General features: G+C 49.4%; 1 protein-coding gene across 3 annotated transcripts; it reads left to right on the forward strand.

Annotated features, from left to right (window-relative positions):
- The first annotated feature begins 5511 nt into the window (after positions 1-5511).
- Positions 5512-25838, forward strand: CCDC43 (coiled-coil domain containing 43). 3 transcript variants are annotated; one of them, XR_012156342.1, is made up of 7 exons: positions 5512-5793; positions 7700-7787; positions 11944-12079; positions 13075-13133; positions 15513-16148; positions 24235-24408; positions 24667-25838. XR_012156342.1 is itself a non-coding variant. In XM_073325631.1 (5 exons), exons 1-5 carry the CDS (start codon positions 5527-5529, stop codon positions 15698-15700), a joined length of 738 nt encoding a protein of 245 aa, XP_073181732.1. In that variant the 5' UTR covers positions 5512-5526; the 3' UTR covers positions 15701-17185. The 3 variants fall into 3 exon arrangements, 1 of the variants encoding a protein (XP_073181732.1); XR_012156341.1 differs by having other exon boundaries at positions 24235-25838; XM_073325631.1 differs by lacking the exons at positions 24235-24408; positions 24667-25838 and having other exon boundaries at positions 15513-17185.
- Positions 25839-27435: the final 1597 nt, after the last annotated feature.

Below are 27435 nucleotides of genomic sequence, written 5' to 3' on the forward strand. Positions count from 1 at the left end.
GCAGAACCCCTGCCCTCTCACGCGCTCCTGCTCGTGCTTCCTCCCGGTATCGCACTTCCCCACTTTCAGGGCTTTGGTCTCCTTCCCCCGGTGAACCTACTTTAAAGCCCTCCTCATTAGGTTAGCCAGTCTGCTTGCGAAGATGCTCTTCGTTAGGTGGAGCCTGTCTCTGCCTAGCACTCCTCCTTGGAACATCATCCCATGGTCAAAGAATCCAAAGCCTTCTCTCCGACACCACCTGCGTAGCCATTCGTTGACTTCCATGATTCGACGGTCTCTACCCAGGCCTTTTCCTTCCACGGGGAGGATGGACGAGAAGATCACTTGCGCCTCAAACTCCTTTATCCTTCTTCCCAGAGCCCCGTAGTCCGCAGTGATCCACTCAAGGTTATTCTTGGCAGTATCATTGGTGCCCACGTGGAGAAGCAGGAAGGGGTGGCGATCCGAGGGCTTGATGAGTCTCGGCAATCTCTCTGTCACATCGTGAATTCTAGCTCCTGGCAAGCAGCAGACTTCTCGGTTTTCCTGGTCGGGGCAGCAGATAGATGACTCAGTCCCCCTGAGGAGAAAGTCCCCGACCACCACCACCCTCCTCCTTCTCTTGGGAGCAGTGGTTGTGGAACCCCCAACCCTAGGACAGTGCATCTTATGCCTTCCAATCGGTGGAGTCTCCTTCTGTTCCCTTCCCTCAGATGTATCATCTAGTCCACTCTCCTCATTAGTACCTGTGGAGAGAACATGAAAATGGTTACTTACCTGTATCTTGTACTTACCTGTATCATGTACGTTGCTGGTACATGGACGCTCCCCTTTCTTCTTCTGGAGGTCACATGCTGCCAAATTTCTGTCCCAGATCTGAGGAAGAGCTCTAAGGCAATGTCTACACTACATTACGCATGCGAAAGTTTCAGAGCCACGCGGTTTCTTTTCAGCCACAGGCAAACAGTCCAGTAGGACGGCCACCTCTGTATGTCCCCTTAATTAAATTCCCCTATTTTAGCCATGTTACCATGAACGATATCACTCTCCTGAGGATAATACAGAGAGATAAAGAACAGATGTTGCTTGAATGCCAGCAAACACCGGGACCATACGCTGCCAGGCTTTGTCATGCAATGATACCAGATTACTTGCTACTAGCATGGCGTGGTAAAGTGTCCTACCATGGAGGACGGAATAAGGCTGCTCTCCCCAGAAACCTTCTGCAAAGGCTTTTAGAGTACCTCCAGGAGAGCTTCATGGAGATGTCTCTGGAGGATTTCCACTCCATCCCCAGACACGTTAACAGACTTTTCCAGTAGCTGTACTGGCCATGAATACATCCCAAGCCATCAGGGCTACTTAATCATTTAAAAATGCTTGCTTTTATAACGTGTATTATATTTAAAAAGGTACACTCACCAGAGGTCCCTTCTCTGGCTTCGTTGGGTTGGGAGGGTATTTCAGTCAGGGTGATAAAAAGATCCTGGCTGTCAGGTAGAACGGTGTGCTGTGTGTGCTCTCCTCAGGCTCGTCCTCCTCCTCGTCATCTTCCCTGTCCACAAAATCCTCAGCCATGGCAGAGAGTACCCCATCATCGGAGTCCACGGACAGGGGTGGGGTAGTGGTGGCGGCCCCCCCCTAGAGTTGCATGCAGCTCAGCGTAGAAGCGGCAAGTCTGGGGCTCTGTCCCAGAGCATCGGTTTGATTCTTTGGTTTTCTGGTACGCTTGTCTGAGCTCCTTAAGTTTCACGCGGCACTGTGTTGCGTCCCTGCTGTAGCCTCTGTCCCTCATGGCCTCGGAGATTTTTTGAAATGTTTTGGCATTTCGTCTTTTGGAACGTAGTTCTGGTAGCACGGATTCGTCTCCCCAAACAGCGATCAGATCCAGTACCTCCCGTTCGGTCCATGCTGGAGCTCTTTTTCCATTCTGGGACTGCATGGTCACCTGTGCTGATGAGCTCGCCTGGCCAAACAGGAAATGAGATTCAAAAGTTCCCGTGGCTTTTCCTGTTCACCTGGCCAGTGCATCGGAGTTCAGAGTGCTGTCCAGAGCAGTCACAATGGTGCACTGTGGGATAGCTCCTGGAGGCCAATACCTTTGAATTGCATCCACACTAACCCTAATTCGAAACGGCGATGTCGATTTCAGCGCTAATCCCTTCATTGGGGAGGAGTACAGAAATTGGTTTTAAGAGCCCTTTATGTTGAAAAAAATGGCTTCGTTTTGTGGACCGGTGCAGGGTTAATTTGATTTAACGCTGCTAAATCCAACATAAACTCGTAGTGTAGACCAGGCCTAAAGCTCGTCTCTCTCACCAAGCTAATGTCTCTAACATCCTGGGAACGACATGGCTCCGCAACACTACACATCCACCCAGCTGTCCAGCCAGTCATGTCTGTCTATCTGTCTAGCTACCCAGCCAAGTATCTATTTGTCCAGCCAGCCATCTACCCAGCCATGTGTCTGTCTGGCCAGCCATCTAGCTACCCAACTATGTGTCTGTCCATTCAGACAGCTGTCTAGCTAGCCAGCCATCTGTCTGTCTGTCCAGCCAACCATCTAGCTACCCAGCTGTGTGTCTGTCCATCTGTGATAAATGAAGGGGGGGTGGGTACCTCCCTTTTATGGACCCAGCCAGCCAGTTAGCTATAAAATCCCTCTTAGTATCATAGAATATCAGGGTTGGAAGGGACCTCAGGAGGTCATCTAGTCCAACCCCCTGCTCAAAGCAGGACCAATCCCCAATTTTTGCCCTGATCCCTAAATGCCCCCCTCAAGGATTGAACTCACAACCCTGGGTTTAGCAAGCCAATGCTCAAACCACTGAGCTATCCCTCCCCCCCAGTAGCTGTTTTCTACTTGCTTTACCTGTAAAGGGTTAAAGGTCACTGCTATGCATGGGTAAAAGGGAGTGAGTGAGCACCTGGCCAAAAGAGCCAATGGGAAGGCTAGAACTTTTTAAAATTGAAACAAGACTCCCCTTTTGTCTGTCTGTTGTTCTCGGGGAGAAGCAGCGACAGGGCTGGAACTATGCTGTAAGAAGCTTGGGACCAGATATGAAAAATTATCTGAATCATACCTAGAAACTACTCACTTGAACCTCTCAGATATGTAAGTAGACCAGGAAATGTCTAGGAAGACGTGATTAGGTTTATTTCTTTTTATTTCTTTATGACTTGTGGACTCCTCTGTCCCAAATGCTTTTGTTTTGTTTGTAATCTTTAAGCTGGATCTCAAGAAGGTTATTCTTGATGCTTAATTCTTGTAAGTGGGTTTTTTAAATCTAGCAATAGCTTGAGTTTTCAAATGTATTTACTTTCTTTTTGTTTTTAATTAAATTTATATTTTTTTAAAGAACAGGATTGGATTTTGTGTCCTAAGAGGTTTGTGCACAGGTTCTTTAATTAGCTGGTGGCAACAGCTGATTTCCTTTGTTTTCTTTCTCAGCTCCTCCATGGATGGGGGGTGAAAGGGCTTGGGGGTACCCCACAGGAAGGTTTCAGAGTAACAGCTGTGTTAGTCTGTATTCGCAAAAAGAAAAGGAGTACTTGTGGCACCTTAGAGACTAACCAATTTATTTGAGCATAAGCTTTCGTGAGCTACAGCTCACTTCATCGGATGCATACTGTGGAAAGTGTAGAAGATCTTTTATACACACAAAGCATGAAAAAATACCTCCCCCCACCCCACTCTCCTGCTGGTAATAGCTTATCTAAAGTGATCTCTCTCCTTACAATGTGTATGATAATCAAGGTGGGCCATTTCCAGCACAAATCCAGGGTTTAACAAGAACGCATTATTAAGGATCTACAACCTATCCTGAAGGATGACCCAACACTCTCACAAATCCTGGGAGACAGGCCAGTCCTTGCCTACAGACAGCCCCCCAACCTGAAGCAAATACTCACCAGCAACCACACACTACACAACAGAACCACTAACCCAGGAACCTATCCTTGCAACAAAGCCCGTTGCCAACTGTGCCCAAATATCTATTCAGGGGACACCATGACAGGGCCTAATCACATCAGCCACACTATCAGAGGCTCGTTCACCTGCACATCCACCAATGTGATATATGCCATCATGTGCCAGCAATGCCCCTCTGCCATGTACATTGGTCAAACTGGACAGTCTCTACGTAAAAGAATAAATGGACACAAATCAGATGTCAAGAATTATAACATTCATAAACCAGTCGGAGAACACTTCAATCTCTCTGGTCACGCGATTACAGACATGAAAGTTGCAATTCTTCAACAAAAAAAATTCAAATCCAGACTCCAGCGAGAAACTGTTGAATGGGAATTCGTTTGCAAATTGGATACAATTAACTTAGGCTTGAATAGAGACTGGGAGTGGCTAAGTCATTATGCAAGGTAACCCATTTTCCCTTGTTTTTTCCTAACCCCCCCCCCCCCACCAGACGTTCTTGTTAAACCCTGGATTTGTGCTGAAAATGGCCCACCTTGATTATCCTACACATTGTAAGGAGAGTGATCACTTTAGATAGGCTATTGCCAGCAGGTGGGTGGGGTGGAGGGAGGTATTTTTTCATGATTTGTGTGTATAAAAGATCTTCTACACTTTCCACAGTATGCATCCGATGAAGTGAGCTGCAGCTCACGAAAGCTTATGCTCAAATAAATTGGTTAGTCTCTAAGGTGCCACAAGTACTCCTTTTCTTCCCACAGGAAGGAATTCCCAAGTGCCCCTTCCTTCAATGGGGGTTTTGCACTTGGGTGGTGGCAGCATCTACCCATCCAAGGTCAGAGAAAACCTGTAACCTTGGGAGTTTAATACAAGCCTGGAGTGGCCAGTATTAATTTTTAGAATCCTTGCGGGCCCCCACCTTCTGCACTCGGAAGTGCCAGAGTGGGGAATTCGCCTTCACATTGTCCGTCCAGCCAGCTGTCTAGCGAGCCAGCCGTGTGTCTGTCCCTCTGTCCATCCCCGCCCAGGCAGCCCTCTAGCGAGCCAGCCGTGTGTCTGTCCGTGCCCCCCCCCGGCAGCCGTGTGTCTGTCCGTGCCCCCCCCGGGCAGCCGTGTGTCTGTCCGTGCCCCCCCCCCGGCAGCCGTGTGTCTGTCCGTGCCCCCCCCCCGGCAGCCGTGTCTGTCCGTGCCCCCCCCCCCGGCAGCCGTGTGTCTGTCCGTGCCCCCCCCCCCGGCAGCCGTGTGTCTGTCCGTGCCCCCCCCCCCCGGCAGCCGTGTGTCTGTCCGTGCCCCCCCCCCCCGGCAGCCGTGTGTCTGTCCGTGCCCCCCCCCCCCGGCAGCCGTGTGTCTGTCCGTGTTCCCCCCCCCGGCAGCCGTGTGTCTGTCCGTGCCCCCCCCCCGGCAGCCGTGTGTCTGTCCGTGTTCCCCCCCCCGGCAGCCGTGTGTCTGTCCGTGTTCCCCCCCCCGGCAGCCGTGTGTCTGCCCCTGTGCCGGGCAGGTCGGGCTCCAGGCGCGAGGACACCAGCAGTTTGGCCCAAGCGGCTGCCGTAGTCTGGGCGAGGGTGGGGGGTGCTAAAGCTCCCGTGAGCCTCCTGTGCCCAAGGCTGCGCATGCCCGAGCCCCTGCGCATGGGCAGAGAGGGCCCCTCGGCGGCCCGCGTGTGGCGCCTTCGACCCGCCCGCTCCAAGATGGCGGCGCCCAGCGGCGGGGAGGCGGCGGCCGGGCCGGGCGGCTTCGAGCCGTGGCTGGCGGGGCGGCTGGACGCGCTGGGGCTGGACCGGGCTGTCTACGCCACCTACATCCAGGGGCTGCTCCGGGAGGAGGAGAGCGACGAGGAGCGGCTGGACGCGCTGCGCGGGGTCCTGGCCGCCTGCCTGGTGAGGAGGCGGCGAGGCCGGGTCCTTCCCCGACCGCCGGGGGCTGGGAGCGATGGGGGCCGGGGGCTGGGAGGACTTATTCCCCCCCGACCACTGGGGGGGGCTGGAACCGGGGGGGGCAGCTCACCCCCCCCCCGCCCAGTGTCTTCTGCGTGTTAGTTCCTCCCTGGATCCGACCCCCGCAGGGCTTGAGACCCCGGGGGATGTTAACCCCCAGCCCTGATGCCCGAAGACCCTGAAGGCATCCCCACGTGACCTCTGAATTGCCTCACTTGTGTTGATACCGTACCCCAGTCCTGGGGTCCATCCTCTTGATGATTATTAATCCCCATCCCCACCATCCTTTTTCTTGTACTTCTGTCTCTGGGCTCTGGTCCTCTGTCTGTTAAACCCTGACTCGTGTCTTTTCAAATCCCCTGGTAGGGTTACATCCTGGGACCCATGTGGCTATTCTGTGTCTTGTTATTATCTCCCTGACGTTGCCCTCTCTGGATATACCCTGGGACTTTCCTTCCCGCTCCCCTGATACTCTCTTCCTGTGGCTGGTTTGCTTTGTCCCATGGGAAGAGCTTAGTCCTGATTGACCTCTCTGTTTTTTCCGAGGCTCCATGCAGTTGTCTGTTTAGAAGGCTGGATGCTCTAGGTTTTGCAATTCTGCTCATTTACCAGCTTATATAGGGTTAAATTGCCTTTGATTCTGAGTCAAATAACATGGTATTGTAATAGGCCCTTAAAACTACATTAAAAAAACATATGGTCTGTCATAATCATCTGTCCACTGAGAAACACTCAAGATCTAACTATTTGACTGATGAATATATCTGTTTCTGAACTTCAGGGTCGTTAGCCAGTGAGTCTGGTGAGCTGCCAGATGAGATTCCTGTAGACCAGAGGTCAGCAAACCTATGGCAAGCGTGCCAAACATGGCATGCGAGCCAATTTTTAATGGCACGCTCTGCCTGCTGGACCTGGGCAGACAGCAGCGTGCCACTAAAAATCCTGCCTGGCCCGGCCCGCTCTTTTCTGCCCCCCGCCCACTGCGCTCTCCTTGCAGGGCAGGCAATCTTCCCCCTTCCCCCACCTCTTCCCCCAGCGTGCGGGGTTCCTGCCCCTCCACCTCTCCTTCCCTGCTGCCCATTAGCTGACAGCCCTTGCTACGGAGGGGGAGACGGAAAAGCGGAGCCGCAGTGCCTCTCTCTGCTCCAGGGACCTTGGGGAAGGGGGTGGAATCAGGGCATAGCCCCTCCAGCCCCCTGCCGTGAGCCGCTCACCATGGGAAGCAGCTCTCAGCTGGGTTATGCCACACAGCGCATCTGGTGCCAACGCTAATGCTGCCACCAGGGGAGCTGAAGTGGCGGAAACAGTAGTGGGATGTTTTAAGCAAAAAGTCCCTGTGACGCTTCTTTAGGGGCTCCCTTTCAGAACAGCGCTCAGGCTGCCTGTTGGTGGGAGACTTCTGCCTTGCTGCTGCCCGTCTTGTGCCCGCTCTGCACTGCAGCCAGAGGGCACCACTCGCTAGGGCTATGAACCCAGCACACCTTGCCAGCGCTAAAGAAAGAAAAATACCAGCACAGCATCTCCTGAAATGCTGCCAAGTGATCAAAACCTTTGTGCTGATATTTGTGTGGGGATTACGTGAATGTACACCTGAAGGCTGTCATAGATATTTAAACTACGTAAGGGCCTTGGAAAACTTCTCCGTGTTGGCCAAAAGTATGTGTGATCCCCAGTTCAACAAAGAATTTAAGAACTGCTTATAGCCTATTAACTCTTCATGCTACACTTAAATCTCTACTTCAGGCTTGGCTCTTGCTGTTCTTATTCTTTAGGAGTCTTTTATTCATGCTGATTTTAAAGCAGACTGACTTTCAGTGCAGAAACTGAACATCTCTGTTTTTCTTACTAGGAAGAAGATCTGTTGCCAGATGTCTGCAGGGAAATAGTCGTAAAGTGGTCTGAAGCGCAGAATGTTGGTGTAACAGAAAAGAAAGCAGGTAGTGTTGACGCTTCGCATGTCTTAGTCAAACAGCACGTGTAAGACAAGGGACGAGACGAGAATCTTGCACCTAAAACTGCCTAGCTTTGTTAGCAGTAAACGCTGTGATTATTAATCTGGTTGCAAATCTCATTTATTATTCATTGGCATTGCTGCATTTTTGCCTTTCACTCTCTGCTTAGAACGGTTGGTTGGTTTTACCGCTGCTGTTTGGGTTCATAGTCCTGTAGGGGGAAGAGAGTACTACTTCTGTTAGATTGTGTAAAACCTCCCTTCACAGAAATCTACAGCTTGGGCTACACTTGGGTTTCCATAGGTGCTCAGCCCTGGACCATGCAACCTGCCTTGGAAGGGTTTACTTCTCTTTGCTTCTTTAAAGAAAGATGTAACTAAATTTTACTGGCATAACTATGTGGCTAGGGGTATGATCGGTATCAAAATGCTTATACCAGTATAGTTTATGTTGATTCCTCAAACTGTCATAAACTGTATTGGGATAAGCACTTTTATACTGGTATAGATGTTTAACAAGCACCTTCATGCTTTTGCCCACGTTGCCCCTCATGTCTGGGAGGAGCGCCACGTAAACATCCACAAAGCTACCTCATTATCCTCTTTCAAATCCCGCCTTAAAACTCCTTTGCTGTGATGTTTACAGAAAATTTGAGAATAGTTAAGCAGCTGGTTTGGTGAGATCACAGCCCATCATGAGGACCAGTATTGTGTCAGTGTTTTCTTGTGCTCCCCCTTTCTGTATCCATCTATTATTTCTTGTTTTATACTTAGATTTTAAGCACTTTGAGGGAGAGTCTTTTTGTTCTGTGTCTGTACAGCACCAAGCATGGTGGGGTCCTGCTCTGTGACAGACAACACAAATAACTACTCCTGGGGGAATTCTAAACCAAAAAATTAAAAATTCTGCACACAATATTTTAAAATTTGTCAGAATAACACCATATAATCAAACCAGTTTCAATTATTTTTGATCATTTATTTCAGAATACCTGTCAGCAAGTATGTCTGTAACAATACAGACAACAAAAAAGATTCAGGAAATGCTTTTTGACAAATAGATTCCTTACTAGGCATATTAATACAATACTCTGAGTAATAATTCATTTAAACTACAATACAGAACTGTATTTCCAGCACCACTCAGAAGCAGTTCAAAGGCTTGGGGGACTCAGGGGTAATGGAGGGGCTGAGGGAAAGGGAAGTAATTGCTGGGAAGGAGCTTTTGGTGTGGACTCAGTTTTCTCAGAAGGGGTAGGACTAAAGGTCACCTGGCCAGATGCCCCAGTCACAGGGTGAGGCAGGGCCACAACGGCTGTCGGCAGGGGCGCCGGAGGAGAGCTGCTACGGCAGGGGCGCCGGAGGAGAGCTGCTACAGTACCCCCAGCTGTGAGAGGGCATGCCTACAGTCAGGAGACTTCCCCACGTGGCTTCTTGGCATCCAGTAGGATATCCTCAAACAGTTCCTAGGTTTCCCACTTCGATGTTCCCAGGGAATTGTCGACAGCTGCTTTAAGCTTTGGAAATTTGGCCTGTTGGACGTTCCAGGTACACGTATTGCTGCTTGGTGCCATCTTCTCTTTGCACAAAGCAAATGGAACCAGATCACAATCACTGAGGCAACTGCTAATTTTTAGGCCAGCGGCTAACTTTGCTGTCTGTCTCTGGCTGGGTCTGGTATTGTACATTCCTTCCAGCACAGTCTGTCTTTGTTTTGCATTTTTTTCTTAGTTCACATTTCAACAGGCTGCAGTCAACTTTGGTCAACATGATACGGGTAACAGTGCTCCCCTAAGAGCCCATTATGTAAATCAGAGTATTAACAGGGCTTTTCAGCTGTAGATCTCAAAGCACCTCTCAAAGGCGAGTGTCATTTTGACAGGGTGCTCCATTCACCACTCGACGACGCCACCTCCTGGCAGTTCGGAGGATTTGCTGCACCAGGCCCACGCACTGTGCTCTGGCTGCTCCCTGTCTCTCTCTCTGCAGCCCTTCTCTAGTTCCGGGAGCTGCTGTCTCCTCTTCATGACGCGGCCCTCCAGCCAGGTCACTAAGTGGCTTGGCCTTCTGGGGTAGAGTCCTTCAAAGCCTTTCTGCCCAAGTGGCGTTAGGCAATCCCATGCCCGCCGCACTGACTCTGTCACTCCTGCAGTGACCCAGACAGTCTGCTAGTTCGCTGTTCCAAGCAGTACCACTTGGCAGCGGGTGGCAAGGAACCTACACCCACCTTCTGCTCTGGGTTCCAGGCCAGGGCCCTGTAGCAAGCAGTCCAGGTCTGCAGCTTCCCGAATCTTTCTGCTCTCACTCCTGGGCTACTTCCTACCCTGCTTCCACTCATTCTAGTCAGACTCCAAGGGTCTGCTAGGTCTCAGATTCCTCTCCCCCCTTCCCTCAGGGAGAGTGACTCACTCTTCACCCTGCAGCCTTCTCTCTGGTGCCATCTCTTGGCTTTATGTAAACCCTGCCTGTTCCTCAAAGATGAGCTCGCTTCCAATTAGCGGCCTCCTCTCCTCTGCTGCTTATTTGGCTGATTGGGCCCACTCGGCCTAATTCAGCTCTCTCAGGGCCAGTGTGGGGAGCACACCATCACAGTCATTAACCCCATTTTACAACTAGCACAATCGAGGTACAGAGAAGTGGCTTCCCCAGCATCAAAGAGCCTTGCACAGTTGTCATGAAATCCGGCCAACCCAGGCCTCAGATGTGGATGGAAAAACGTACTGCTATCTTGTTCATCAGATAAAGTAAATGACACTCTGGGGACAAGGGATTGTTACAAGACACATGCTGGCTTATGACTAAATCAGAAACTTCCTTCTCTTTACCATCTCTGCTGTGAACGATACAGGGGTCTGAAACATCGTGAACTGGTTAGATCTCCCATGCAATAGCCTGTCTTCTGACTGGATCAACAAGAGCTTTATTTTCCAGACCATGTCTCTGATGTGGACATTCAGAATGTAGGTAGCAATATATATTTGTACTTTGAAGAACCATCAGGATTTATTGCACTTAGATCCTTATTTTCTTCTTGGCTTTCTAAATCTCTTAACTCTGAGATCGATATCTTTGGAAAAATGCACCTCTTCTGCTGGCCTTTGCCTGGTATTAAGAAGCTGACAGTAAAATTGACTATAAACAAAGGACTGACTTAACTTTTACTGTCTAACTTGAGACAAATGGGGGGGGAGGGGGAGCATAAATAGCATTCGGTGATATGGATTTTTAGAAGTCTTTCAGTTAATAACCTACCATGATAGCAATGCAGGTAAAGAAACTTGTTTACAGGCATGATTGTTAGCTTAAGTGTGCCTTTAAACTGCAAGGGAGAGACCAAGAGCAGAATGGATTTTATTAACTAAATCTTATTAATTTACAAGGATAAATTCCACTAAAATAGTTCTTTGAAGTGGGATTGATTTATGCTGAATGAAGCCATTTGTGTGATTGGGCCACAACTGGTATTACTAGAACACGAAGCTCTGTGTTTCGGTAGTCTTTAAGTTCCTTACACTGAGGCTGAAATCAAGATCTTGTGAAATAAGGAAATTAACGAGCAGTGAACTTCCGCTCTTCCCCCAGGAGTATTGGGTGCCCACGTATACACGCAGAAGGGGGAACGCTTTCTTTTGAGCCAAAGGTGGTCGGTCTAACCAGATTGCGAGGGTCTGAGCCATTTCCTCGAGCAGCCAGTGGCTTGGATGCCTCAGCTCTGAAATAACCCAACTCCCTTGAGCCACAAGTTCAAATCTCAGCAGGGTCCAGCTCTGCCCTTCGTTTTCTGAAGCACACAGCTAGAGTTCCACACCTTACTTGCTGGGTTACAGGTTTAATGTCCGACCTGTCTGCTCTGTGGGAACACTGAAGATCCCATGGCAATTTCTGTAAGAGGAGAAATTTCATTGGCCAAAACTCCCCCCCGCCCACGTGTGCTGGTTGACTATTGTGCTCCTCCCCAGAGTTGGCTGCATTTCAGTTGTGCTATGTGTGTGTGAAGCATTGTGACTGAAAGGCTTTGCAGACAGACACGCCAGCCATCGCCTGTTGAGAAAAGGCACACGGCCTCTATCTGGCCATGTCGGACGCCAGCTGCTGACAGTAGTGGAAGCACTCATTAATGCCCTGATTTCTCTCCTTCCCAGATGAGATCCAGGCAATTGCCAGCATGATCGAAAAGCAGGCCCAGATCGTCGTGAAGCCAAAGAAGGTTTCCCAGGACGAGAAGCTGAGGAAAGCTGCCCTCCTGGCCCAGTATGCCAATGTAACAGACGAGGAGGAATATCCTTTCCCTGCCACAAGTCCCATGTTGCGAATGTGCTGGCCACCTTCCCAGGCTGCTTTTGAGGGCGAAAGTTTAAATCTGCCTCCCGTGGCTTTCTTGCCCCTTCGGATTTTAGTTAGTGACCTAGAACCACTCAAGCCCCCTTCTATTCTGATGTAGCTGGTTTGGCAGGAGTTGTATCGCTCAGTGTTCTGTGCAGCACAGTCTGAATGAGCCGGGGAAGCAAATCAAAGGCGGGGAACTGTTACTATGGGAAACTGTTTCATTTTCTGTCACTAGTTTTCCTAATAGTAACATCCTACGTCCTGCTAGATCAAAGCAGAGCAGATCATTGGTCCATTGAACTTGATTCCTTGCCTCTGGCAGCAGCTACTCCCTGAGGTTTTGGAGGAGGGTGTAAAAAGGGCTCTAATGTGCCTAGCTAATTGTGCAATGCAGGTTTGGGTAGCAGTGGGGAGAGATTTCCTGCCCCCCCCGCTTTGCACTGACTTTGGCATCCACCACCTCCACCCCAGGCCCCAGCAACAATATGGGCTGGGCCGCTGCCTGCAATAGCGTGTGAGATCTGTTCATGGAAGCCATTTCCAGGAATAGAATGGGCTGGTCACAGCAGTCTGCTCAGCTAATGTGTCGTATGCAGCCTTCGCTTTCTGCAGAAGACTGTCAAGCGGCTCCTCTGCCAGGAGTGAATAGGTGGGGCTCTTCGTGTGGGCGGAGGGCAGGCTTTCCTGTGGAGAGCTGGGTGTATTAAAATAAAGGGACTCTTACGTGGCGTTAGAGCTGAGGAAAAGGAGTTCGGACTCCTGGGTTCCATTCCTCACTCTACGAGACACTGAGCAAGTCCCTTGATCAGTCTGTGCCCCAGCCTCTGGCACCTCACCAGTTTTGTTGAAAGAATGAATGTCACATGTGTTTTGAGATCCTGGGACAAAGGAGAGACTTGAGGTGCAAAGTTTCATAGATAGTCTCCAAGTTTCCTTAGTTCTCTCACTGGAGCAGACGAACAGGATGGATCCACTGCAGCAGCACTAACGATTGGATCAGAAAAATGTATCCTTTTAAAATCCCAGCTCGCTAGCCACAGGGGCTTTTCTGGAAGAACTGTAAGTTCTGCATTGAATTTCCCTTTGTCCTGTCTCTGAGCTGACACTAGCTGCTGGGTTTGGCTTGTTAAACTTGAAGCGTGGTGTTTCCAGAAGTGCCCTGTGTCAGCCTGACTTTGCTCCCATGAAGTCCAAGGTAAATCTGCTGATTTCAGTGGGGGCAGAGTTGGGCCAATACTAAACACTCTCAAAAAACTTAGGGTGGGGTTTTCAGAGAGGACAGAAGCAATTGGTGTGACTCCTCCATAACCAGTGGGACAGCTGGAATTCTAGTTCTACCCTCCACATCCACAATGTCAAACTCCACCTAGCTGTGTTTACAGTTAGAGAGCCAATTAATCAAGTTATCAAGGGGCAACTGCTGCTCAAAACTCATGTGTTAAGAAGTTAAAAGTATCCTGCTCTCGGCTCTGCATAGCCATGGCTGTAAATCACACCATGTGCTGGGACTCATGTTCCAGCTGGCGAGGTGAAATAACATAGGCCTTTGCACTGTGTAAGATACAAAGGGAAGTGAGTTTAAAGGTGACTTGCCATGGAACAACACAGCATCGGTGTCCTCACCTGCTTCCTGATGTATAAAAATCTGAAAGTTACCATTCGCCCACTGTTGGGTTTTGTTACCTTGGAAATGCAGCTCTTCCCTGCATACCCAAGAGGAATGACTTCTTCAGATCATTACCCTCTTAGTAACCACATTTCACTTAAGCATCCAGCACTCATGGGGATGGAGGGGCACTCCTTGACAGATTCAGCTCCCCACTTCAGTTACACAAGGAGAGAGCCCAAGCCACGCCTGGGGCAGGCTCACAACTGATGCAAATCATCCGAGCTCCTTTGAAGTCAGTGGAGCTGATTTACCCCAGCTGAGGATCTGCCCCTGTTGGGAGGTGCTTGTACAACTCTGCACAATGCTTTGTACTGCTATCTTTCGATGTGTTTAGAAACAACCTGGTTAGTGGTACAAAGCTGCTGGCGTGGGTAAAGTTATATGGTTAGTCACAGTTGTACGCTAGGCCAGGATGAGACCTCTATATGGCTATCACTATGCCCACGGAAGGGGGTCGTACCACTTTACCTATTTATTTAGATTTTAAAATAATTAAAATGCTGCTTTTCCAAGGCTTTGCCCTAACGTTAACAGACAGTACATAAAAATCCCATCAGCTGCCACAGGTACTGGCCACCTGTCACCATCTCAGTTTTTAAGATGTACTGTTAAGGGTACAGACCCTGGGCAGTCCAGCTCTTAGTATCTCAAAGCAACACATGCTTTTCCAGAAAAAGAGGGGTGTAACCAGATTGCCATTCCTGATTGTTCTAATGTAAAAACCAAGCAGCACCTCCCTTGCTCTGCCCTCTGCCCCAAACTTTCAGGCTTGCGTCATAAAGAAGCAAAAGCCAAGGGCACAAATCCATTCCCTCCCTTTGCACATCACCTGTAGCAGAAGCCATGGCTACTAGTATGTGAGCGCTGGTTACTCAGCGGAGCAGAGTCCTGATCAGGTGAATGGGGCATGACAAGTCTGAGCAGCGTGGGCAGCCAGGTTCCATGTGCCGCTAGATGGGAGCCACCAGGGCTTAGGGAGGCAAATCCTCTTCACCCCGGCCACAGCAGAGCAGTAGCCCCTGATGGCAGTGCCATGGATGTGGTTCAGCAAGGCAGGAGAGATTCTGGGGCCCTGAGCAGGGGGCATAAAAAGTCGCTGTCCATAGCATCACCACACCCTAGCACACAGGGGTTTGGGGGGGCCCAGGAGTGGGGCTGGTGGAACTGCTGGCTAGTCCCCTCACCCCATGAAACTGTAGTGCAGGAGCCAGGAAGGCTGTTCATGGTCACAGCTGTGAAAAACCACTGCTCAGCAATCTGAGGGAGAATCTCTTCCCTGGCCCTTATGGCAGCCCTCTGCGAGTGGCCAAGGGGCTCTGGGGGTGCACTGGGCTAGCATTTGGCAGACTGTGAAGTGAGAGAATCTCTGAAGAGCAGCTTCCATACATGCTGCTTTCCTAGGCTCACAGCAGTGGAGCACAGCTTAGCTGCATGTAGCACCTGGATGGAGAAGCCACCTTTAAATTTCTGCTTTTTATTGGGGTCCACTGCAAAGCAGACATGGAGAGAGTGCAGTGTGGACATGGTAAAGGAAAGCTGCAATATTAGGTGCTACTGGAAAGTGTGAGGGGTGGGTCTGGAATAAGGCAGCCCCCACTACAGCCTGCATGCACTGACTTCTACACACCAGTTTATATACACCCATGGGGAGAGAGCCCAGGGACCTACATGAGCCCAGCCAAAGCATGTCCTTCATCCTCCTTACCTTGAAACCAGCGCTGTTCCGTAACACAAATGTGGAGGGTGTCTTAAACGCGAGGAAGCTGGAGAGAGATTCTCTGCGGGACGAGTCCCAGAAGAAAAAAGAGCAAGACAAACACCAGCGAGAGAAGGACAAGCTAGCCAAGCAGGAGCGGAAGGAGAAGGAGAAGAAGAGGACACAGAAGGGCGAGCGGAAGCGATAGCTGGGATTTTTCCTTTTGGACTCCTTCAAAGGATAGAATAAATTATGCATAGGGGGTGTTTTAAAGAAAACAGAAACTCTGGGCAGGTGGCTGGCACGTGGGTCTTGGAAGCATTTTCCCTTTTGTTTACACGGCAAAAAAACAAAAACTGCAAACGCTGAAATGCAAAATGTGCCATGTGCTTGTGGTGTCACGTGTGCTGGTCAGTTGTGGTGGCCAATGTCTGTACCAAAGACCTGTGAAGTGGCTGCACTAGGCTTTAAAATGTCATATTTTACCTTTGACCACTGAAATACAGGGGGGGGCTGTTGGAGGAGCTTAAACTTCTGCCTCCTCTTATTGCCCCAGGACCCGCAGGAAAGTCGTGCCGCTGGGGGTGAGCGTAAGCAAAGCCCCATTTCCAAGGCATGGCCTGGGGCCTTTGATACTGAGGCTGAGCTGCTATCAGGTGGGTGTGTATTGTTTGACTAGCCTGAGCAAATGGCCTTTTCTTGGACAGTGAAGAGTCTGTGATTTCCTCCTCAGTGGGGGTGAAGGCAAGGGTTTGTGCCTGAGCTGGGAGCAGGTCACATTTATTGCCCCAAGACTGAGAAGTAAAGCCCCAGGGAATGTAGGGCTAAGAAACAGGCTGGAAAAGGTGATAACTGGAGCAATTGCCTATGGGCTCGTTCTGATCCTGTTTCACACAAGAGGGCCCCTGTCCTGGGGAAGTGCCCTTGTCCCGTCTAGGTTATACTAAGCAGCACTAGAAACATTCTGCATTTTAACATCACCATAAGCCTTGATGCTGGTAAGCTGAAGATCAGTTGTTGTCTCGGGACTGTGTGGGAGGCTGTTGTGCGGGTTGAAAAAAGTCTCATGGGGTTTGTCTGTCCTAGGACTTTTTTTCTTAAAATTTCCTACAGTTGCTAGCACCACTGGGTGTTCCGGAATACACTGGGTGCTGATCCTCTACCCCAGTGTTGCCTAACTCTGCTCGGAGCAGCTCCAGAAAGAATGGTGGTTACAATGCTGCTGGCCTGTCAGCCCCGTGTCTCTTCTAGCACTCCCACTGGTGGAGCTGTGGCAGTAGACCAGCCGTGGGGCTGTTTCTGCTGACAAGTTAATGGCTGGTGATCAGTGGCTTTCAGCCTTTTCCCCTGAAAAGCTTATCAGGCTCCTGCAAAGATGCACAACTTAGGTGTCCTAAACTGTGTTTGTAGGTGGTCAGAGACTTGCTTTATTTTTCAAGTGGCATGGGAAGACCTAACAATGTGCATCCGCCCTGGCACCTGCAGTCTATATTCCTTGTTGGGTCAGCATGTGCTACCCTTGCAAACCTCTTTCCTTTGTGACAACTAGGCAGCTACTGTTCCTCACTGAATGCTTTCCGCACAAATCTGATTAAAGGGTCGTGTTTTCTGTTCAGCTAACTGCTGGGAGTGTGACTCTCCACCTGCGTTACCTTTTCACTCAGACAATAAAATGGTGCTTGGCTGAGATTAAGGAATGTTTTACTTTTTCCTGGCTCCATTCCCCTAGAACCAGAGCACTACAGCAAATAAGTGTGAACATCTTCCACATTACACCCACTCTCCCTCAAACAAAACAATGTTTGCTGCTGCTTCTGATTTCTTCTAAAATATCTAAAGCATTTTAAAACATATTATATGCTGCAGAGTGTAGGTAGGTACAATGAAAAATAATTTGCATATTTTAGTTACTGTACTGCATATGGTCTAGCTTCACCCCCACGGTATCATAGATGAACTCAATGGATTTATATCATGGGCGAGTTTGGCACGTTTTATAAATCTCATCTCAGTGTAAACTGGAGTAAGTTCACTACAGTCAGGGGTCTCTCACTAGTGTTGGTGGAGCTAATTGCTCCCCCTAGCACCAAGTGTATCATGTGAACATGATGAAACCCTATTATGATTGAGACTCTGGCTGTGCGCAGGTGTGGTGGAGGGAGAGAATCCCCTAATAGATCTGTGAGCAGAAACAGGAGCCTGCCCTCCACAGGCCTCTCTGCTCACTGAACCCCCACACAGCAAGCAGAGATCAGAGGGGGGCTACAGGCTTTTTTGAGTAAGTGTGGCCAGACCGCACTTGCTGTCTACAAGGTGGAACCCTGGCCCCAATAAAAAGTTCACCCTTCAGGGTTACTGGGAGAGCAGCCCAGAGCCTGGAGAAAGGAGTCACTGACATGCAGGAGTTGGGGGTGATTCTAATGATCAAATAATCCAGAGGTGTCCCGTGTTGTTCTAAGGCCTAAGAAGGAAGGGTACATTGGATTGTATGTGGATTACAGAAAGCTAAATATTATCACAGTGTCTGATGTGTACCCTATGCCTAGAATGGACAAGCTGGGAGGGGCCCCAATTCCTGACCACAGTTGACCTCATTAACAGTTAGTGGCAGATGCCTTTGGACTTGGATGCCAGGCTCAAATTGGCATATACCACCCATTTGTACCACGGGCATGTACCTGTTCCTGGTCTTTTTGGCTTCAAGGGGGCCCTAGCTTCCTGCCAGAGGCTGGTAGATCAGTTAGTTGATGGACTGGGGGGATTTGCCGTGTCATATATGCATATTTGTACTTTCAGTCAGATCTGTAACAAGCCCATGACCCACATAAGGCGGGTGCTTCACAACACTCTGACAGCAGGCCTGACTGTAAAAGTAGAGAAATGCAAGGTGGGGATGGCAGAAGTAGGCTCTCAGCCATAGATTGGGGAGGCGGCTGCATAAAACCGGACCCTGCCAAAGCAGAGGCTAAGAATTGGCCCCTGCCCCAGACAAGAAAACAGGCATAATCCTTTATTGGATGGCAGGATATTAGTGATGGTTCATCCTGCATTTTAGTATTCTGACTGCTCCTGTCACTGATCTGTGTAAGCAGGGGAAGCCAGACAAGGTTGTCTGGTCCAAACAGCACCAACAGGGCTTTTGTGAACTGAAAGAAGCCCTGAGCAGAGACTCAGTTCTAGCATGCCCAGGCACTGACAAGTCTTTTATGGTACTCACAGACAAAATGGTTACTAACCTTTATGTAACAGTTGTTGTTTGAGATGTGTTGCACATGTCCATTCCAATGCAGGTATTTGTGCACCCCGAGCAAAGTTGACAGAATCTTTTCCCTGAGTGGGGTCCATTGGGTTGGCTCTAGCATTCTCTGGCATCGCACGCTCATGACACCGGTATAAGGGCCTGCAGATGCTGTTCTCCTTCGGTTTCTTCTTACTGACCACCTCCAAAGAGGGTGGGTTTTGGAATGGATGTGTGCAACACATCTCAAAGTTATAGAAAGGTTAGTAACTGTTTTTTCTTGAGTGCTTGCACATCTCCATTCCAACGCAGGTGACTCTCTGGCCTTCTGTGTAATGGTACAGTGCATGATGAACGTATGGACCGATCACCAGGTTGCTGCCCTGCATATGTCCTGAATTGGTACCTGCACCAAAAAGACAGCAGAGGAGGCTTGGGACCTTGTAGAATGAGCCGTCAGATTAGCCGGGAGTGGAATGTTCATGAGGGTGTAGCATATCTTGATACATGACGTGATCCACAATGAGCGTCTTTGTGCTGAAATAGGGAGGCTTCTCATTCTGTCCGCTATTGCTAGAAAAGCTGGGAGGATCTGCAGACTGGATTGTTCCTTTGTACGTAGAATGCCAGGGCGTGCCAGACGTCCAGTGAGTGGAGTAGTTATTCCTCTCTGGTATGCGGTTTAGGGTAGAATACCAGCAGAAAAATTGCTTGATTGCAATGGAACTGAGACACCACTTTTGGGAAGAATGACAGGTGCAGGAGCAGATAGAGCTTGTCTTTGCAGAAGAGCGTATATGGGAGCTTTGAGGTGAGAACTTAATCTCTGAAACCCATCTGGCTGGGGGGATGGCCCCGAAGAAGGAAACTTTCCATGAGAGGTGTAGTAGCAAGCATGTTGCCAATGGTTCAAAGGGGGGATCCGTAAGCTTTGAAAGAACCAGGATTCCATAAAGTGGTGGGGTCTCTGATCTGGGGGGTACACCCTCTCCATTGAGGAACCTGACCACCATATCATGAGAAAAGATCAAACAGTTGTCAACCTTGGGATAAAAGGCCAAAATGTCGGCCAGATGGACCCTAACTCAGGAGAGGGCCAGTCCGTCCTACCTCAATGGAAGCAGAAAGTCTAGGATGAGTTGCAGGAAGAACTGCAGGGGTGGAACTTGTGAGCACCAGATGGAAAACCTCTTCCATTTTTCTAGGTAAGTAGCTCTGGTCAATGGCTTTCTACTGCACATCAGGACTTCTTGGACTTGCTCCGAACAGGTCTGCTCCTCTGGATTTAGCCATGGAGCTTCCAGACCATGAGATGTAATGATGTGAGGTTTGGATGAAGCATTCACCTGTGATCCCTGGATATTAAGTCCGTGTGCAACAGGAGACGTAGAGGTGCCTTCACCAACATGGCCAAGAGAGAGGAGAATCAGTGCTTAATGGGCCATGCCGGAGCTGTGAGGATGACTTGAGCTCAATCCTGTTTGATCTTCATCAGAATCTTGTGAATGAGTGGAATTGGCAGAAGTGCTGCGTCCATGGTAACAAACACATCTCCAAGAGACCCCCGCCCATGGCCCCTGAGGGAGCAGAACTGATGGCATTTCCGGTTGGATTGAGTGGCAAACGGAGGGCCCTCACCGTCGGAAGACACCCTCACAATGTCTGGATGGACAAACCACTTGCGGTGAGAAGAGAGAGACCTGCTGAGGCGATCTGCTAGCTGGTTCTGAGCTCCAGGAAGGTAGGAAGCTTCTAGTGAGATGTCCTGCTTGATGCAGAACAGCCACAAGGAGACCGCTTCCAGGCTTAGTGAGGAAGAGTGCACAGCTTTTTGCTTTTTTATGTAAAACATGGCCATCATGTCTGTGAGTACTGAAATGGATTTGTCTGTCAGGTGAGGCAGAAATGCCTGGCATGCTAGGCCCACTGCCCTGAGTCCCTGCATATCAATGTCAGGAAAGAGTTCTTCCTGGGTCCATAGGGCCTATCAGAACACAAGGCCTAAGTGTGCCTCCCAGACAAGGGCCGATGCGTTGCATACGAGTGACAGAGTTGGGCGAGGTCTTGAGAAGGGTACCCCATCGCATACTACACTCTCGTTCAGCCACCACTGAAGTGCGGCTAGGACTTGAGCCAGGATCATAAGAACTGAGGTCCAGGGGTGTTGGGCAGGGGCGTAAACTGTGGCCAGCCAGGCTTGAGGAGGTCTGAGTTGGAGCCTTGCGTGTCATAGTACGTACATGCCCTATGCCATCTGGTCCAGAAGGCACAGGCACTGTTGTGATCGGGTGGCTTGGGAGGGAATTTACCAGGGACGAGATCATGAGGAGCAGTCATGCAGAAGTATAGCCCTTGCTTGCACGGAGTTGAGCACTGCCCCTATAAACTCTGTCCTTTGAACCAGAGTCAGGGTGGACTTCTGGGGGTTTAACAGGAGGCCCAACGCACTGAAGGTCAATTGGATGAGTCATATGTTGGCCTTCACTTGAGCTCTGGACCAGTCTTTGATCAGCCAGTCATCAAGGTATGGAAACACATGTATTCCCTTTTTCCTTAGAAATGCGGCTGCTACCACCATATATTTTGTGAAAACCCACGAAAACAGGAACACTGAATTGGTAGTGATCTTGGTTCACTATGAACCTTAGGAAACACCTATGACCAGGGAAGATCGCAATATGAAAGCAAGTGTCTTTTAGATTAAGGGCAGTATACCAACCCCCAGGATCCAGCGAGGGAATGATGGAGGCCAAAGAGACATCTCAAGAACCTAAAGTTCTTCATAATCTGTCGAGACCCCGCAGGTCTAAGATGGGTCTGAAATACACCCCCCCACCACCACCACTTTGGTTTTTGGGATTAGGAAGTAGCAACAGTAGACTCCCCTTGCCCCTCAAGTGGGGAGGCACCTGCTCTATGGCTCCCAGCCAAAGGAAGAATTGGACTTCTTGTTCCAACAGAAGCTCATGAGGAGGGTACCTGAAGAGGGATGGGGACAGGGTGGGTGAGAAGGATAGGAACTGGATGGTGTAACCCAGTTCTATGACCCAGTTCTATTGAGTATCCATCTGTCTGAAGTAATCAGGGTCCACGCATCCAGGAATTGGGAAGGGTGGTTGGAAAACAGTGGTGTGTAGCTGGATCCAATGTGACGGGGTTAACTTGAGTGTCTCCAAAAAAAAAAAAAAAAGAAGTGCCTTTGACAACCCGGGATGTCTAAAGGCTCAGTGTGTAGGGCCCACCGAGGCTGACTTAGGAGGAGGACGCCTACATCTGTAGCCTCTATGCCTTCTCCTCTGCTGATCCTGCCTGGTTACTTGGGTTGCTGAGCTCTAAACTGTTTCCTCACACTTGCCAGTACATAGAGGCCCAAGGACTGCAACATCACCTTGGAGTCCTTAAGGCCATATCGCCTAGCATCCATCTACTCTGAGAAAAGCGATGAGCCCTCAAAAGGGAGGTCCTGAATAGTGTGTTGCACCTTCTGGGGCAGCCCTGATGATTGTAACCAGGAAATCCTGTGCATCATTACCATGGTCACCATTGATTTGGACTCAGCATGCAAGGCAGCTTGTAGGGAGGCTCATCTTCCCTTCCTCTACTAGGGAGGAAAACTCCAGCCTGGAGTCTTAAGGAAGGAAGTCGTTAAACTTACTTAACAACTCCCACATGTTGAAGTCATAGCACCCCAGTAGGGCCTGCTGATTTGCCATATGCAGTTGCAGGCCCTTGAGGAGTAAGCCTTCTGCCCAAAGAGGTCCATCTTTTTAGGGTCCTTTGCTTTGGGCGTACAGCCCAATTGTCCCTGATAGTCTCGCTTATTAGCCACTGCAACCACCAATGAACTGGGAGGAGGGGAAGGTGTAAAGAGTAATTTGTACCCCTTCGCTGGAACAAAGTACTTCCACTCACAGTGTTTTGCTGTTGGTGGGAGTTTGCCACCAGGGGGTTTAACAGGTTCCATGATAGCCTCATGTACTGAGGCTATTCGACATTGGTGAGGCCTCATCTGGAGTACTGTGTCCAGTTTTGGGCCCCACACTTCAAGAAGGATGTGGATAAATTGGAGAGAGTCCAGCAAAGGGCAACAAAAATGATTAGGGGACTGGAACACATGAGTTATGAGGAGAGGCTGAGGGAGCTGGGATTGTTTAGCCTGCAGAAGAGAAGAATGAGGGGGGATTTGATAGCTGCTTTCAACTACCTGAAAGGGGGTTCCAAAGAGGATGGCTCTAGACTGTTCTCAATGGTAGCAGATGACAGAACGAGGAGTAATGGTCTCAAGTTGCAGTGGGGGAGGTTTAGATTGGATATTAGGAAAAACTTTTTCACTAAGAGGGTGGTGAAACACTGGAATGCGTTACCTAGGGAGGTGGTAGAATCTCCTTCCTTAGAGGTTTTTAAGGTCAGGCTTGACAAAGCCCTGGCTGGGATGATTTAACTGGGAATTGGTCCTGCTTCGAGCAGGGGGTTGGACTAGATGACCTTCTGGGGTCCCTTCCAACCCTGATATTCTATGATTCTACTGGTAGGGCCACTCTGGAAGGGATATCCAAGAGGCCATGTCACCTCCTTAACCACCTCAGCCTGGACTCCTAGATTTGAGGCTACGTACTTCATGAGGTCTTGTTAAGTCTTATGGTCATCCGTCAGTGGAGAGGCTCCAGGCACTACTGTAGCCTCATCTGGAGAGGACAACGAGGATGTTAAAATTGGTTGGGATACCTCCATTGGTGCCTCGGGGCCAGCAGGAGCCTGGAATCGGGTTCTGGGGTGTCCCTGCATGGTGCCTGTGGTGCCCTGACCTACGAGACAACCAAATAGGACTTTCTGGAAGAGGCTCCTTGCAGTGGTGGGAATCCCCACAGGTTCCAAAAGGGCCACTGCATTGTGGTTGGGCCCCAAGGGTACTGTGACCAGGAACCAGGAGGTCCTGATGAACTTATCACTGCGAAGGAGTGGGAGCAGCCAGGGGAGTACAGTGGGGCTGCTTTGATGCCAAAAGTATGTTTCCTCCTCCAAGTCAGATGTTGAGAGGGAGGAGGTATACCATGGGTAGCAGGGTGGGGCCATGCCTCTACAAGCCAGGGAAGGTTGCCTAGGAGACCTCAGTGCTGTAAACACCGGCTTGCCTTTGGATAGGTGGTGTGGTGCTGGTCCTGGTCTAGTAGTAGCTATGATCGGAGGAGGGGGCCATTGTCTGATTACCTGTTCCCAACTCTACCACCTGGAGGCACCAGGGGTGCAGAGCCTTGTCCCTCCAGAAAGCTTGGTACTGGCAAGGTCATCAGATCTCTAGCAGCTGCAAACACTTCAGGGATCAATGGTACTGTGTGTGCTGGTCTGGTGGTGGGGGGAGGCCTCAAAGGACACGGTTACCCCGTCACTGTGGGCACCTAACAGTGCAGTGCAGGGGTGAAAAGCAGCCTGACACAGGTCTTGCTCTGTCTCACTCCCCTCTGTCTGTTGGCACTGGGGACCAGCTTTTTTCCATGTCTTTGCAGTGTTTTTTCTTTGGCACCAGAGAAGATGATAGGTGCCAGGAAGCTCTCAAGGATGGAGGCATGCTCTGCACTGAGGCTGAGGTGCTTGATGCAGAGTCTGAATGCGGCTCAGAGGCTGGTCTTAGGGCCTCCTCCCTGAGCATGACCTTCAAGCGAGCAGCACGGTCTTTCTGGGTATGAAGTTTAAAGTCCTTACAAATTTGTCAACAGTCCTTCCTATGAGCTTCCCCTAGGCACCTGAGGCAGCTTGAGTGCACGTTGGTTAAGGGAATGGACCTGTTACATACAGAGCAAGTCTTAAGTCCCGGTGACTGGGGCATGCCTCGGCACCAGGACAATGGACAGCTCCACTGTATAAAGCGAGGTTGTCCAAGGTATCTAAACTACCTAAAACGATTAAAAACTGATACGTAACCAACAAACTATTTACAGCACATTCTAGAGAGAGAACCACTACGGGAAGAAGAATGAGGACCACTCTGAAACTAAGGAAAGAGATTGCCTAAGCAACGGGGGGTTCCGACAACCATCGCGAGTGGTAAACTGAAGGAGGGCAGGGTCAGCCGACCCTTTTACTGACACTATAAGTGTGCGACGCCAGAGGGCACTAGAGCTGAACAGATGGAAAAATTTCCAGCAACTGTGTTCAGGGCGCACAAATACCTGCATTGGAATTGACATGCAAGCACTTGAAGAAGCTGCCTCTGACACAAGGCTTGGGCAGATGCGAACTGCTGAAAAGGGGGAGGTATGCCCCATAGCATATCTGAGCAAGAAATTGCTTTTCTGAGAGAAAAATTGTGACCATGGAAAATGAATGTTTGGCTATGATGGCGGCCTTCAAGGCAGCTACAGCCTGACTTTGCTGGGTGACATTTCACTGTACACTGACCATTCAACTGGCTCTATCAAATGAAAGGGACAAACACCAAGCTGCTAAAATGGAGTTTGGTGCTCCACAACTCTGATGTGGGTGTAATTCATGTTAAAGGGAATGCAAATGTGGTTGCTGATGCTCTGTCCAAGAAACAAGACAATGGGTGCCCCTAGGGTTCCAGTCAATTACCCTTCTCACACCCACTTCTTCAGTGAGACATGTAACAGATATGGCCATTTCCTGTACCATCTTCAGAAAAAACTCCATTGAATTAAGTATCACCGGTGTTTACTGTATTAAAAATGTAAAGTGTATGTATTATTGTGGGCCGGGACTGTATGTAACTTCTCTCGGGGGAAGTGAGTGCAAATTCTCCCCATCCAGTTATACAAAAACCACCTTGCCTTTTGAAGCTATGATCGGAGGAGGGGGCCATTGTCTGATTACCTGTTCCCAAGGTCCCAAGAGAAGATCAGAGACCCAAACTGTATAAAGGAAAGACTGACTTATTCATGGGTGGGCTAGTTCTGAGCTAAGGTGGCTGTTAACTACTATTAACTTGTAACCACAGAAAACCCCCTTTGTAGGGTTTGAAGCATTGCCTCTGACCAAGCCCTTCTTAGATTTGGGGGATATTCTCTGGTAAGCCTATTAGCATATATGTAGGTTCTTGTATTGTTTTTAATATGTTTTTTCTGTAATGCTTTCATCTTAAGAATAAATGTGCTTGCGTACAAAGTGCTGTGTGGTAACTCATAACTGCTGACAATTACATTGTTCTTAGCCTTTGGAGAGCAAGCACAGCACAGATACTGGCTTGTGTAGGCAGTCTGGCTTGCTGGGGATAATATAGGGTAGGCAGGGAACTGTGCTGCCTGGAAAAACCCTGCTCAGGGGGGAGAGAGATGGCGTGTCTCTGCCCAAGAGAGGTGATTGCCAAGGAGCTGTGGATCCTTGACGGACTATGGGGGGGGGGGGGGGAAATACAGGTGCAGTTGCTCTGAACTGTGACAGGCACCTGTCTCAGTTCCCAAGCTAACAGCATCTCTGCCCCATCTCATGTGAGAGCACTTACCCCAAGCCTTCAGCCACCACCTCTCTTGGGATGCAGTCCTGATTGCCCCAGGCCCAGCTTAGGTTCAGTAGCTGCCATTCCACTCCTCTGGAGTTATAACCAGTGGCATCCAGTGACCAGACAGCCTTTCTAATGTGAATTATTGTTTTAGAACCACAGCATTTCAGAGAAAAAGATCTTAAAATCAATGAACAGACAATATGCATGTCTAGCTTACCAGGTGTCGGTCCACCTTGCACATGGACATCCAGATAGGACTAAGATTCCTACAGACACCCCAAGGCATCTAGAGCTAGGTATGCAGTCTGTTCCCTTAACTCACAAACCAGTTCACTCCCTCTGCTTGAGTTTTTGTCTTTAAATTCTGCTCAATCTTTAACTTAAACCCCTGCCCCCAAACTTTCCCCCACCCCATAAGACCAAGTCACTTGTCAACTGTTTATACCCCTTTGATCTGTTAGCTCCCAACACCGGTAACACTACTTCATTGGAGATAAGATGTAGGATCCTTGACACTAATAGCTTTGGGGGTATTGTCTTTCTCCTGGCAACAGCCCTTGTTGAATTAAAGCAATTTAGGGTTATAATAAACATTCCACTAACCCAATATAGTTATAGTTTCTCAATAACTAGGTCACATACAGCATTCATAAAATTAATCCACACTAAAGGTTTATGTTGCCACAGCACAATATTAGAACATGACCGTAAGTTGTGGTAACTGATCATTAAACAGCGGAGACATCAGGCACTGATATGTTTACTGTCAAGGCAGCTGGCTGAGGTTGACCTTGGAGTGAGTACAACTGTAGATGTTAAACAGGGCTGTGCCTTTCTACACTGAGTGCTAACACTGAGCCCTGGCCTACACTATGAGTTTAGGTTGAATTTAGCAGGTTAGATCGATTTAACCCTGCACCCATCCACACAACGAAGCCATTTTTGTCAACTTAAAGGGCTCTTAAAATCTATTTCTGTACTCCTCCCCAACAAGGGGATTAGCACTGAAATCAACATCACCGGGTCGAATTTGGGGTAGCGTGGATGTAATTCAACGGTATTGGCCTCTGGGAGCTATCCCAGAGTGCTCCATTGTGACCGCTCTGGACAGCACTTTCAACTCAGATGCACTAGCCAGGTACACTGGAAAAGCACTGGGAACTTTTGAATTTAATTTCCTGTTTGGCCAGCGAGGCGAGCTCATTGGCACAGGAGACCATGCAGTTCCAGAATCGCAAAAGAGTTCCAG

This window comes from Lepidochelys kempii, chromosome 27 (genome assembly GCF_965140285.1).
Source record: "Lepidochelys kempii isolate rLepKem1 chromosome 27, rLepKem1.hap1, whole genome shotgun sequence".
Lineage (NCBI taxonomy): Eukaryota > Metazoa > Chordata > Testudines > Cheloniidae > Lepidochelys > Lepidochelys kempii.

Excerpts from the sequence above, each read along its gene's own strand:
- CCDC43 (XM_073325631.1), top strand. The coding sequence starts at position 5,527 with ATGCCCGAGCCCCTGCGCATGGGCAGAGAGGGCCCCTCGGCGGCCCGC. Across the intron at positions 5,794-7,699 it reads GGGTCCTGGCCGCCTGCCTG|GAAGAAGATCTGTTGCCAGA; the intron begins GTGAGGAGGCGG and ends TTTTCTTACTAG. Across the intron at positions 13,134-15,512 it reads AACGATTGGATCAGAAAAAT|CGCTGTTCCGTAACACAAAT; the intron begins GTATCCTTTTAA and ends CCTTGAAACCAG.